Source organism: Nyctibius grandis, chromosome 33, assembly GCF_013368605.1.
Source record: "Nyctibius grandis isolate bNycGra1 chromosome 33, bNycGra1.pri, whole genome shotgun sequence".
NCBI lineage: Eukaryota > Metazoa > Chordata > Aves > Nyctibiiformes > Nyctibiidae > Nyctibius > Nyctibius grandis.
In genome coordinates, this window is record NC_090690.1 from 5,173,204 (window position 1) to 5,185,415 (window position 12,212).

Below are 12,212 nucleotides of genomic sequence, written 5' to 3' on the forward strand. Positions count from 1 at the left end.
TTAACTGGCTTCTGGTCTGGATGGTCCCAGACAGCCTGGTGAACAGGAGCATCTGCAGGCTCCTCTCCCTGTTCTCCTGGAAAAGGTTTGAGAGAAGAAAGCTTGGGACAACGTGGCCTCCGAGTCAACCAAACCCAGCCTCAAAGCCAGCGGCGTGCAGCGATACCTCCTCTCCACACCCCGCTCCTCCGCCGAGGGTGACCAGCAGCGCAATTCCTCTCCCCAGGACTCCGAGGAGGAGGAAGCCGTGCCAGAAAGCCCATCCTGCGAGCACCTCGCAGCAAGAAAAAAAAAAATCCATCTGGGCTTCCAGCAAAGCCAAACCGTTGCTAAGTCGAATTAGACTTACGCAGGAACCTCATGGAAATTTCCCAGAGCGCTGCTGTGTGGTCTCGGGGACGCTCCCCGGCGTGCCCCGCAAAGGGTTAACCGCAGGCCGCGCGGCAGAGAAGTCAGCTCACCAGATTCACACATTTCAGTTCAATTTTGCGCTGCCTCTCGCCAGGCACAGCCAGCCGGAAAGCACACAAGTGATTTTTGTAGGTCACCGCCGAGCCTCGCCACCCACCCACGGCGACGGCAGAGCGGGCGGCTCGGGGGTGGTCAGGGTGGTCAGGGCTCTGCTGGCCAGCGAGGGCCAGGACGGGGCACGGGCTACGCTGGTGCCTGTTTGTCCCCTTCCCCGGCACAACCGCGCACAGGGTCACGCAGGGCAAGAGACTCTCCCTCAAGGTCCAACCAAGGTGGTGGTGGAGCAGCGAACAGCCCCCTTCTCCCCACAGTCCCTTCCTCCAGCCTCTGCTTCCCTCCACGCCGAAGGAGATGAAGAGTTGGGCCACGGAGCCCCGGGGTGTTGTTCTGCTCTGGCTCAGCAGCGTGAGTCACCGTGCCAGGTCCCCCGGCAGCAGCCACAAACCTTCCCCAGGGACGCGGCGCTGCACGTCCCCCTCGGTGCTCACCAGTGCTCCGTGTCCTGCTGGTCCCATTTCGAGCCCTGGGCACACTGTGCACAGCAACGTGGCCCAGCCTGGGGTGTGTGGGTGCCACGGCTCCATGCCAGCCTGCTCTGACCCGAGCCATGGCCCTACACAGGCAGGGGAGCAGAGGGACAGCAGCTCCCCCAACTCCCCGCTGCCCGGGAGGAGGCTGGAGTCACCTGGGGGAAACCACCATCTTTTGGGGGAACCCTTCAATATCTGCCCACCCCTAAAGATCCTTCTCTGGGGGTCGTTATCCCAAGATCCGAGACGGTCTCTCACAGAGCACCCCAAAGAGCCCAGTCCTGAGCACGCCTGGCCGGAGCACCCGGCAGAGACATAAAGGTTGGTCGGAGAAATACATGAAGGTGGGACATCCACCATCATGCCCAGGCTTCCAGAGCTGCCACTCCTAACCTCCTGCCACCACCTCCTGCCACCACATGGAGCAACCCCCGGGATGGGGCTCAGGGGGAGGAGAGCTTCCCCCTCCGTTCATGCTCAGAGAAAGGAGCGGAGGGGAGCGAGGAGCCGGGAAGCACAAGGCGAGCGCCCAGGCCGGGCTGCGCAGTGCCACACGTGGGCTGCCGGGCTCTATTTTAAATGCTGTGTGGCAAATATATGCAGGATGAAATCCAAGCTGGGGGAAGGGGAAGGGTGCTGGGCGGCGGAGGTGTTCAAAATTAGGAGCTGAGCTCAGGCTAGGATGGCTTCTGGGAGCAGACGGGGGAAGAGCCGGAGCTGGGGTCTACGGGAGATGTGCAGCTGCAACGCCGGCCCCGGCTGCGCGCTCCCGGGGTGAGCAGCCCCATGGTGGGGGCACGAGGGGGGCACGGTCCCCTCCGCCCTGCCGGCGAGGTGGGGACAGCACGCAAGCCGTGACAGCAAGAGAAGGACAGCGAGGACACCCAGGGCGGCTGCAAGTGGGCTGAGGAGTCAGCTGCTTCAGCGGCACGACAGAGCCCTCTGGTCCCCCCCAGCACAGCTCCTGGCACCCAGGTCACCCCAGAGGCACCCGGGTCACCCCAAAGGCACCCTGGTCCTCAGCACGTGCACGGGGCAGCCCTCCTAGCACAGAGGAAGGGCAGCACCTGCCTTTCACAGGCGGGGAAGGTGAGGGACATGGGGAGACCTGGCTGAGCAATGGACCGAGCCCTCCCACCCTCCTCAATCCTCCACACCCACAAAGTGGGCTTAATCCTGCTCTCCCCTTCCGCACCCCCCCAAAAAAGCTGCCACCACCTCGCTGCGCTCAGGAACAGCACCCCAGCGCCCGGGCTCTGATGGGAGCTGGCAGATCTGGGCTGGTACCTGCCCTACATTACGGAGCGGGCAGGTTGACAGAACGAGCGAGTTTTTATATAGATTTTGGTGGCAGCGGTTTTCTCTCCCGGCGGCGGCGGAGGGAGGGTGGGGGCGCAGAAGGGAGATGGAAAATATTTTCATTTAAAGCTCTTTCCTGCATTCTTGCTGCCGGAGCGGCGCATTATTCATGCGCCCCTCGTCACCAGGCTGGTGGCTCTGGGTTTCGCTCAGAAGGGACTGTGTGGAATTAAGCAGCCGGTTAAATTATTAATAATGTGTCGGAGGGTGCCCAGGACGCCCGCTCCTGGTCCCCGCTGTGGTTTTTGGGGGCTCCAGTGCCCTCCAGAGGCACAGAAACCAACTACAGCCGTTTGGCAGAACCCCTTGGCTGCTCTGCCCTACTTAGAGCCTGCAGACACCCTGTTCTGGCCTGGAAACCACCGGGCTGCGACGCCTCGGACGGGTCCTCCCGCACCCCCCTATCACCCACCATGCACCCAAAGCACGCAGGTCCCAAGGGGGCCGGGAGTGTTTTACCCCACCGGAGTGTTTGGGGCAGCCGGAGCGGGCGCAGGCGGGAAGAGGAAAGGGGGAGAAGCCCACCAGGCTGGGCAGGAGCCGCAGGGGCACCCGCAGGCAGCTGGAGGCACCTTGTTTTCACAGCTAGAGCGCAGGGAGAGCTCCCACGCAGGGTTTTGCGTTCGATGCCACGTCTGCAGGCTGCAAAGCAGCACCCGAGCGCCTGAAGCCTGTCGGGGCTGCTCTGTGCCACGACACACGCTGAAGGGTGGAGGATACAAGGGCTGGGCTTCACACCCAGCCGAGGACGAGGCCGGTTCTCCCCACCCGCAGCAGAAATCGTCCCCGTCAGACACGTCCTGCCTCCGCGCCAGCCCTCAGCTTCCCTCCTAATCCCTCCAGTTTCCTTCCCGCAGCCTCGACATCTGTTTTCAGGCAGCTGAAATACCACCCGCAACAGCTGCTGCCCCCGCAGCGAAAGGCCCCAGTCAATATTTCACGCGGCAGAACGCAACGACCGTGGATTGAGAGGGGGCACGAGCAGCCCCAGCCCCTTCCCGCTCCCAGCCTCACATCGCTCCTTCCTTTCTCTGAGGATAAAGCCGGGCTGGAGGCACACGGGTCAGAGCCGCGGCCGCAGCGCCCTGCCAGCTCTAACAGGGCTTTTTTTGGCTCATTAATTTTGCGCTGGGAGAGGCGTCAGCCTGACAGCCCCGCGGACAATCCTTTCGCAGGACAGCGCCGGCACAGGCAGCAGAACGCGGCTTCTCAGGTGGTTTCATTTTTGGCTCCTGGCTTATTTTTATCCGGCGGGATGTGTGTCAGACCGCCCCAGCTAAGCATGAGTCCTTCTCCTCCTCCCCACTGGACCAAGTCACTCAGCAGGCACCTTGCCCCGGCGCACCCTTCCCCTTCCACCCAAGGGCCGCCACGCTGAGCCCTCCTACCACTGCCCGGAGCCGAGGCCGCAGGCTCCGACTCCACCACAGTCCTGACACTTATCGCTCCACTGCCACCAAGATTTTGGTCCTCAGACCATCCCTCGCACACGCCGAGGGCCGACAGCCCCCAAAGTCTGGGCTCCAAACCCTCTCTGCCCCTCGGGGGCATCAGCCATCACGCTGGGACTTGAGGCTCTCCCAGCAAAGCTGCTTCTCTGCGGTGGCTAGCTCTCACTGCTGACGTGGTGGCCCAGAGGACAGGGATCACCAGCCCAAGCTTTCTCCTCGCCAAGCACCAGCGGGACGGCGGGGACAGACCACAGCGAAGCCCCACGGGTGACCAGGAAAGCAGCGGTGAGCGGGTGGGGGGCGGCGCGGCCATGATTGATATGGGGAAAGGAAGGAGACGGGTCAGCGGCTCGTAAAGCCGTGCCGGCCCGCTGGAGCTCACCTCCCGCTGCTCAGCGGCCAGAGCCGAGCTGGAAGAGTCACAGGTACCCTGGAAGGACTTTGAAACAAGGATATTTTTATAAAAACCAAAGCTGCTCAGCCCCGCTGGAGAGTGCCTGAGCCTGGCGAGAAGACACAGCTAAAGGGAAAACCCTCTGCCGCCCCTGAACGATCTCCAAAGCCGGCCCTGCTCTGAGCACAGGGCCGGGCCAGGGACCTCCCGACGTCTCCAAACCCATTTTTCCCACCCATATTTGATGCCACAGCGGCCTCGCAGCCAGGCCTGCCCGTGCTGACCGCAGGTACCTGTACGAGCTCCCGCCTGGCTGCCGGGAGGTCTCACAGCACACCAGGGGAGTCCCACACTGAACTGCCATGAGAAAAGGGTTACAGGACGGCGCTGGGGTTTCCCAGAGCTGCGTCAGTCACACAGGACCATCAGCCCAGCTCCACACGGACCAGCCCAGCTCTGTGATGCTTCGTGCAGGGATGTGCCACCTTCCCAGCTCAGCGTGGAGGGGGGAAAACACCAAACCACCCGTAGGAAAACAACCCCCTGCTCTCCTGTGGGGAATTACACGACGTCTCCGGCCACAGGAGCCCGCAAGGGAAACCCTCACAGCCTCCTGAAGGGCTGAGCGCCCGCAGAGAAGGGCCACCCCTCCCCAAAAGGGCTGCACGGCCAACACCACCCCCGTGTTTTTGCCTCCCCCCTGCCAGGAGCCCGAAGGAAACAAGAGACCCTTACGTACGTGGGCAGTTCTGCCGGCCGGGGCTCTGCCGGGGCAGCGGCCGCTGGCAGCTCCGCTGACACAGGACTGGGGGCTGCGTCCTGGGCTGTGGCCAAATCCTGTGTCCCTGCAGCTTCCCCGGCATCCGGCGCTGGGTCGGGCTCTGCTGTTGTCTCTACCTCGATCTCCTGAGCCGCAGGGGGCAGTTTCACCCTCTCGGCGGCTGCGGCAGCCTCCTCCTCCTCCTCTTTCTTCCTCAGCTTCGCCTCCAGCTCTCGGCGTCTCTTCTCATCGTCCTGCCGGGCCATCCGCTCGAAGACCTTGAATGCCTGAAAGAGAAAAAGCGAATGGAGCGGGTAGTCAAGCCGCTGGGGGAGAAGGAGAGGAGAAGCACTGCATGGTTGGGGCACTTAATACTGTCCCTCGCTCTCTGGACACCCCCCACCCCCCACTCCCTACACTGAGCTGCTTTAATCGCCAACAAAACCAGCCACCAACTATTTCAAAGCTCACGTGACCACGTTAAACACGCCTCAGGAGAACGCCCGAGTTCCTGGGAGCCGCTTTGAAACCGTTGGAATCCCTTCGCTGCTGGGAAAAGGGCTGGTGACTCCAGGGGAAAGCAAGGAGCTCTGACTCCTGGCTGGGAAGGGGGCTCCGAGGGAGCTGTCGCCCCTCCGGCCTTCCCCGCGTTCCAGCGCTCACCGAGGGGCCGTTTGTGAGCCCGAGGCTCAGACCAAACCTCCGAGGTGGGAACGGGATGAGCTGCCCCAGGAGAAGCTGGATGATGGTTCACCTGGTGCTGGCTGAGCCCGACTGGACTCGGAGCTCTCTTAGCCGGCACGGGAGAAGGAGCAGAGGGAGCTCATGTGGGGTTTTGAGCCAGAACTGAGCAGTTCAAGCCAAAAAAAATGCACATGCTCGGAAAAAAAGCCATCCCTCCCCATGCCGGGGTGCGGTAGGCGAGAAGGTCGCTGCCCAAGCCAGCGGCAGCAGCAGATGGGATCCCACCCCACGGCTCGCTTCCAGCCGTGCCCGTCCCGCGCAGGCGGGACGTTAAACGTTAAACCCCAACTGCAGGACGGAGCCGGGGGAGGCGCAGCCACCCGGGGCCTGCGCCCGCTCCTCGAAGGAGCCGAAGCTTCTCCCACCCAAGTGCCGGCCGCCTCTCACCATAAACACGTGCTGGAGGCCCCTCGAACCCTCCCTCGCTTCCCGGGACCGTTTCCGAGCCAGCTCCAGTGCTTCTGCTTGACGGAGCCTCCCTCCGGGCACAGGCCGTGGGGGGCAAAGGGGCACAGCGCGGGACAGGAGCAGCTTTATGGTGGTGTGTGGTCATGCCCCTCACCCCACGCTTCTTCCACACGCGGGGACCGGCCCATGGGACGAGGACGCGGGAGAGGCGAGCGCTGGGCACCGCCCCGCGCCATTTGCCTCTTTCTTTAGTTGCTCTGAACTCCGTGCGAAGCCGCGGTGCCCGTGCCCGGCTCCTCCTCCCCAGCAAAGCCCGAGCTCAAGCCAGCCCCGCGCGGGCAGTGCAGAGCGATGCCCCACAACCGCGTCCTTCCCCTGGGCCGCGGCCAAGCCAGGAGTGGGGACGAGTCCCCTCCGAACTGTCCCCCCGCTCCAGGTCCCCAGCGCTGCAGCCGCGAGGCCACCCTGGGCCAACACCTTTGCGGGGCAGGAACGCTGTGGCCGCGGCGCTGCGCCTCCCTCCTTGTGCCCAGCCCCGAAACGCTGCCGGGGGGCACCTCAGACAGATCTCCCATCATTGCTGCCCCGTGGGTTGGGCTCCGCGCTCTCCCCCGCAGCCTGGCACCTCCCTGGGCTCCCCAGCGCGCTCCCGTGGCGGGGGCTAACTTGGGGACACGGCAGGCGGGTGAGGAGGATCCCTCGTGCCGCGGACCGCGGCCGGGAGAGGGGCAGGGACGTCCCGTCAGCCTGCCCGCATCACCCCCAGGCCTGCGAAGGGAAACTCACCCCGTCCGAGCAGACAAACACCCCAAATCCTTACCCCGATTTTTACGAGCTCGTTTCCTCCCTGCTAATAAAGGTTAATAACAGCCCGGCCGAGCCCTGACTCAGAGACCTCCGGCGCTGCCCCAGCACCCAGCCCGGCGGTGAACACACCGGCCTTTCGCCACCTCTCCCCCACCGTGGAGGCAGGCCCGGTGCTGGCTGCGAGCTCCGGCTCCGCGCAGCCCAAACCAGCTCCTCGCCCGACTCCCAGAGCCCCTGCGAGCCCTCAGCTCCCTGCTCCCACGGCGGCAGCTCCCCACGAGCCCGGCACGTCCCCTGTGCCACCACCAGCCGGGGCCAAGCTCCGAGAGGTGTCTCGCAGTCCTTGTCCGCCCCCGGGGCCCCCCGTCCTCTTACAAGGGTGACGCTTCCCGGCCCGCACCCACCCGCCACGACACCTCTCCCGCCTCCTCCTCCCCGGGTACAGCCGGTAACCCGGGGGCTGCCGCGCTGCCCGGCCCCCGGTCTCCCCCACCTCGCCCTGATCTCCACCGCAGCCATCACAGAGCAGACCCGGCCGTGCCGCTGACACCCACCCACCCCCGGGGGACACCCGCTCGGTGACACGGCCGGTGTGGCCCAGCGACGGAGACAACAGCAGCCGCCTCCCCCCCGACAGTCAGCACGGCCGGGCCTCGCCACCTCCCCACCCCGCCGAGCACCACCGGCCCCGGGGGGCCCTCAAGGCGCAGCAGGCCCCGCCGGTACCTGCAGGGTCATGGCCTGCGCCGTGCCGGGTGGGAAGCCCAGGCGGTCCCCGGGCCGCAGGAGGAGGCGGTAAAAGTCGGTTTTGCGGTAGAGGAACCCGAAGAGGACGCGCAGAAACTCCTCGACGTTCCCGACGTGCTGCAGGATCCCCAGCAGCGCCTGGTCGTACATGTCGGTGAGCGCGGCCGCGGCCTCCATGGCGGCTCGGGGCCCGCGGGCACGGCAACGGCCGCCGGCCGCGCTTCCGGTCCTCCCCGCGCTGCTCCCCCCCACTTCCGGTCCCGGCTGCCCCCGCGCAACGCGGCCCGCCCGGAACCTGCCCCGCGCCGCCACGTTCCGGCTGTGCCGATGGGCCCCCGCCCGCTGTGGTTCCCGGGGGACCCCCAGCCCCGCCCATGGCACCCAGGGGACTACCAGAACCCCCCCCCCCAGAACCCATGGGACCCCCTGTGTCCCCCCCAGTACCCAGGGGACCCCCAGCCCCCCCTATAGCACCTATGGGACCCCCTGTCCCCCCTATAGCACCCCTGGGACCCCCAGCCCACCCCTATAGCACCCATGGGACTCCCGGTCCCCCCCAGTACCCAGGGACCTCCAGACCCCCCTATAGCACCCATGGGACTCCCGGTCCCCCCCAGTACCCAGGGACCTCCAGACCCCCCTATAGCACCCATGGAACCCCCTCTCCCCCATGTCCCCCCCAGCACGGGGGGGGTCCCCGCACCCATCCCCACCATCTCCCACCCCACGACACTATTCCGGGCCATGTCCCCCGTCTCGCCGCCAGGGGGCGCTCCCTGAGATGCACCCCCGCCGGGGGCGGTGCCGGCGGATGTCGGTGCCTGCTCCCAACCGCTAGGCGGCGCCACGGCTCCGGCCCGCCGCCGCGCAGGGGGCGTGGCCTCCCCCCAAGGGGGCGTGGCCGGCGGCGAGGGGGCGGAGCGCGGGAACCGGGAGGCGGAAGGAGACAGAAAATAGTCCCGCGGATGGGGCTCAGCCGCGGCTCCTGCGGTGCCCGGCGAGGGGCGAAGGGGCTTCGAACCCGGCCCTGGAGCTGCCGGCGCGGCTGCCCCGGACCCCGGGGGACTCGGGGGGGGGCTCGGACCCCTCGGGGCTCCCCGGTCCCGATGTGGGCTCGGCGGCGCTTTTGCCCCGCTGCGGGGCCGTGTCCCGGTGCCTCCCGCGCCCCCTCCCCGTCCCACCGGGCCCGGAGCCGTTCTGGGGAAAAAAGGCTTTTAATGGTGAAAAACCCCGACAGCAAAGGCCCCACCAAACCCACCTCGACCCCCCCGTACCCTCAAATACCCCCCCGTGCCCCCGCCCCCCGCTCCCCCGCCCCCCGCTCCCCCATCCCCAGCTCACCCCTGCGGTGGCACTAATCCCCCCCCGCCACTCCCGTGCGGCCCCCAGAGCCCGGCGCTTGCTGGGGGCTGTCGCCGAGGGGCTCTGCCCCCGCTTCTGCCCCCACTTCTGCCCCCGGTCCTGCCCCCAGTCCTGCCCCCGGTCCCGTCCCCGCTTCCGTGGCCTGGCCGCGGCGGTGCCACCAGGGTCCCCAGGCACGGGGCTGCTGGTAGCACTGGCCAGGCCGACCTCCACCGCCTCCATGGAGCCCCCAAAGAGCCACCAGGACCCATTGAGCGGCTCCTCCTGGGGCACTTCAAGGTCCCCTTCTGCGCCCTCAGCGTGGTGGTCATGGGGGGCAGCAGAGGGGCTGGGGGGGACGTCGCTGCCCAGGGGTGTCCCCGCGGGGGAGGCCGTGCCGGAGGTGTCGGTGGGTGCAGCCCACCCCGCGATGCGCTGGCAGCCGGGGATGGACGTCAGCAGCGTCGGGGGGGGCCGGGGCCACTGCTCTGCCCCGATGGTTGTAGGGTGCAGGGTGCTGGGGTTGGCCCTGGGGGGTCCCAGGGGCTGGCCAGGCCGGGGGGGTCCCGCAGCCCCCGCGGCCCCACAGGGCAGCACCCGGCAGAGACGCGGCGCACAGGGCGGCTGAGCCTGCGAGAGAGCCAGGAGCGATGGGGGGGGGGGTCACCTCCCCTCCTGCCCCCACAGCGTCCCCGGCTGCAGGGGGGGGTCGGTCCCTACCTCGGGGGTAGAAGGTTTCGGGGAGCAGCAGCGGCTGAAGGAGCTGGGGGGGCGGGGGGGCCGGGGGGCCGCGCGCTGGGAGCCGCTATGGTGGCCGCGCCATGGTGCCTTCTGGCCTTTGGGTGCCAAGGGCTCTCTGGTGTCTCCCCCTCAGTCTGCTCTTCTCCAGCTGAACAGCCCCAGCTCCCTCAGCCTCTCCCCGTAGCAGAGACGCTCCAGCCCTCTGACCGTCTCCGCAGCCCCGAGCCCCTTCTCTCCTGAGCAAACTGGCATAAAAAGCACGAGAAGAGGCAACGGAAACGTCCCCGGGCATCAGCGGGTGAGGGATGGAGGCTCAGATTGTGACTTGGCCAGGAAACAGGCCTTGGGGCTGGGTGCTGTGACACCGGCTGTGCCCTCACGAGGGTCCTGGGCTCCTCGGTGGCATTGCCTGTGTTGACACACAAGAGGTTCAACAAGGCCAAGTGCCGGGTCCTGCCCTTGGGGCACAACAACCCCCCGCAGCGCTACAGGCTGGGGCAGAGAAGCTGGAAAGTGCCTGGTGGGAAAGGCCCTGGGGGTGTTGTTCGATGGCGGCTGGATATGAGCCAGCAGTGTGCCCAGGTGGCCAAGGAGGCCACCAGCATCCTGGTTTGTACCAGCACTAGTGTGGCCAGCAGGACTAGGACAGGGATCGTCCCCCTGGTGAGGCCGCACCTCGAATCCTGGGTGCAGTTTTGGGCCCCTGTCACAGTTTAAAGCTGGGCCGGCTATTAAACCTGCGGCAGATGCCCTCTGTTATCCGCCCCCCCCCAAAGGGAAAGGGAAAGGGAAAAGGGAGAGAGACTTCCGGGTTGGAAAGTTAAAACAGTTTTAATAAACTATAATAATGGAAAAGAGTATAATAATAATAATAATAGAAATAATCAAATATATACAAATATATATATACAAAACCAAGATTGAGCTCCCCTGAAGTCAGCCACGTCACCCCCGGCACTGCAGGGCAGGCTCCGGGAAGGCCCAGGCTGGGCCTAGCGACGGTCGAGAGCTGGATTCAGGGATGCACGGATCGGGATCGGGGGCAGCAGGAAAACAGACGGAGTCCTCCTTGGACACCGGCCATAGCAGAAAGAGAGCGAGACCCTCGTGATCCCCCCGCTTTATACCGAGAATGATGTGTATGGGGTGGAATACCTTCGCTGGTCAATTTTTGGTCACCTGCCCTGTCCGCTCCCCGCTGCAGCTGCGACCCCCCTGCGGCTCTTCACTCGTAAGCAGGGAGGAATTCAGCAGTGACCTTGGTCTCTCTAAGACTGAGTACAGCAAGAGCCTTACTGCCCAACATCCCTACCGGTGCCTCAGTGATAACTACAAACTTCGAGCGTTATCAGTCCTGGAAGCAGACACTGCAAAACATGGAGTTAGTTTCAGAAAGTGCGGTTACTTAGAGGAGACTTAGATGAAAGTAAAAATCACTGAAAGGAAAATCGGCCTGGTTTAGGCCAAACCAGGACAGCCCCTCACGACAAGAAAGACCTTGAGGTGCTGGAGTGAGTCCAGAGAAGGGCAACGGGGCTGGGGAAGGGTCTGGAGCACAAGGAGAAGGGTCTGGAGAGCTTGTGAGGAGCGGCTGAGGGCCCTGGGGGGGTTGAGCCTGGAGAAAAGGAGCCATCGGATGAGAGGAAACGGTCTCAAGTTGCCCCAGGGGAGGTTTAGATTGGAGATCAGGGACAATTTCTCCATGGAAAGGGTTGTCAAGCACTGGCACAGGCTGCCCAGGGCAGTGGTGGAGTCCCCATCCCCGGGGGGATTTAAAAGCCGTGTAGATGTGGTGCTGAGGGACATGGGTTAGTGGTGGCCTTGGCAGCACTGGGGTGACGGGTGGACTCGATGAGCTTAAAGGTTCTTTCCAACCTAAATAATTCCATGATCTGATGACACCTCTGATTTCCTCTCCTGGTTCCTGCTCTGCACATTCCCTGCCCTCTTCTGCAGTGCCGTGAGGGACACCCCAACGATGCCTTGCGGGGCTGTTGAGGTGACCCTCCCGGTTCCTGGGCCGGGGCTGGGTCTCAGCTGGGGTTCAGAGGGAATTTTTCCCTGCCCTTGGAGCATCTTACCACCATCGAGAGGTTCTGGCAAGGCTGGAGACACAAAGCCCACCAGGAAAGGGGGCTCAGGGAGGGGAAAGGGTGTGAGCAAACAGGGTGGTGTGCGGGGTTGAGCCTGGCTGGGTGCTGGGTGCCCACCCAGCCGCTCGGTCACTCCCTGTCCCCAACAGGGTTGGGGGCACACATGACAGAAGGCTCATGGGTCGAGACAAGGACAAGGAGATCATCCAACAGTTCCTGTCATGGGCAAAACGCTCAGCTCGGGGCAATCAAATTTAATTAATTGCCAGTTAATATAATTGCCCTGGTGCTGTCCCCTGTGTGCCCAGTGCTGCCCCTCGTGTCCCCGGTGCTGCCCCCCCTGTCCTCAGTGCTGCCCCCATGTCC

At 65.0% G+C, this 12,212-nt stretch overlaps 1 protein-coding gene across 2 annotated transcripts in view; it reads right to left on the minus strand.

Annotated features, from left to right (window-relative positions):
* Nucleotides 1-7,914, minus strand: part of NUDCD3 (NudC domain containing 3) — a 31,502-nt gene extending 23,588 nt beyond the window's left edge. For both annotated transcript variants that reach the window (XM_068421391.1, XM_068421390.1), the window contains exons 1-2: nucleotides 7,651-7,914; nucleotides 4,945-5,252 (exon numbers count right to left, since the gene is read on the minus strand). In XM_068421391.1, the coding sequence (XP_068277492.1) occupies nucleotides 4,945-5,252; nucleotides 7,651-7,848 (506 nt within the window). In that variant the 5' untranslated portion in view covers nucleotides 7,849-7,914. The remainder of the gene's footprint in view (nucleotides 1-4,944; nucleotides 5,253-7,650) is intronic.
* Nucleotides 7,915-12,212: the final 4,298 nt, after the last annotated feature.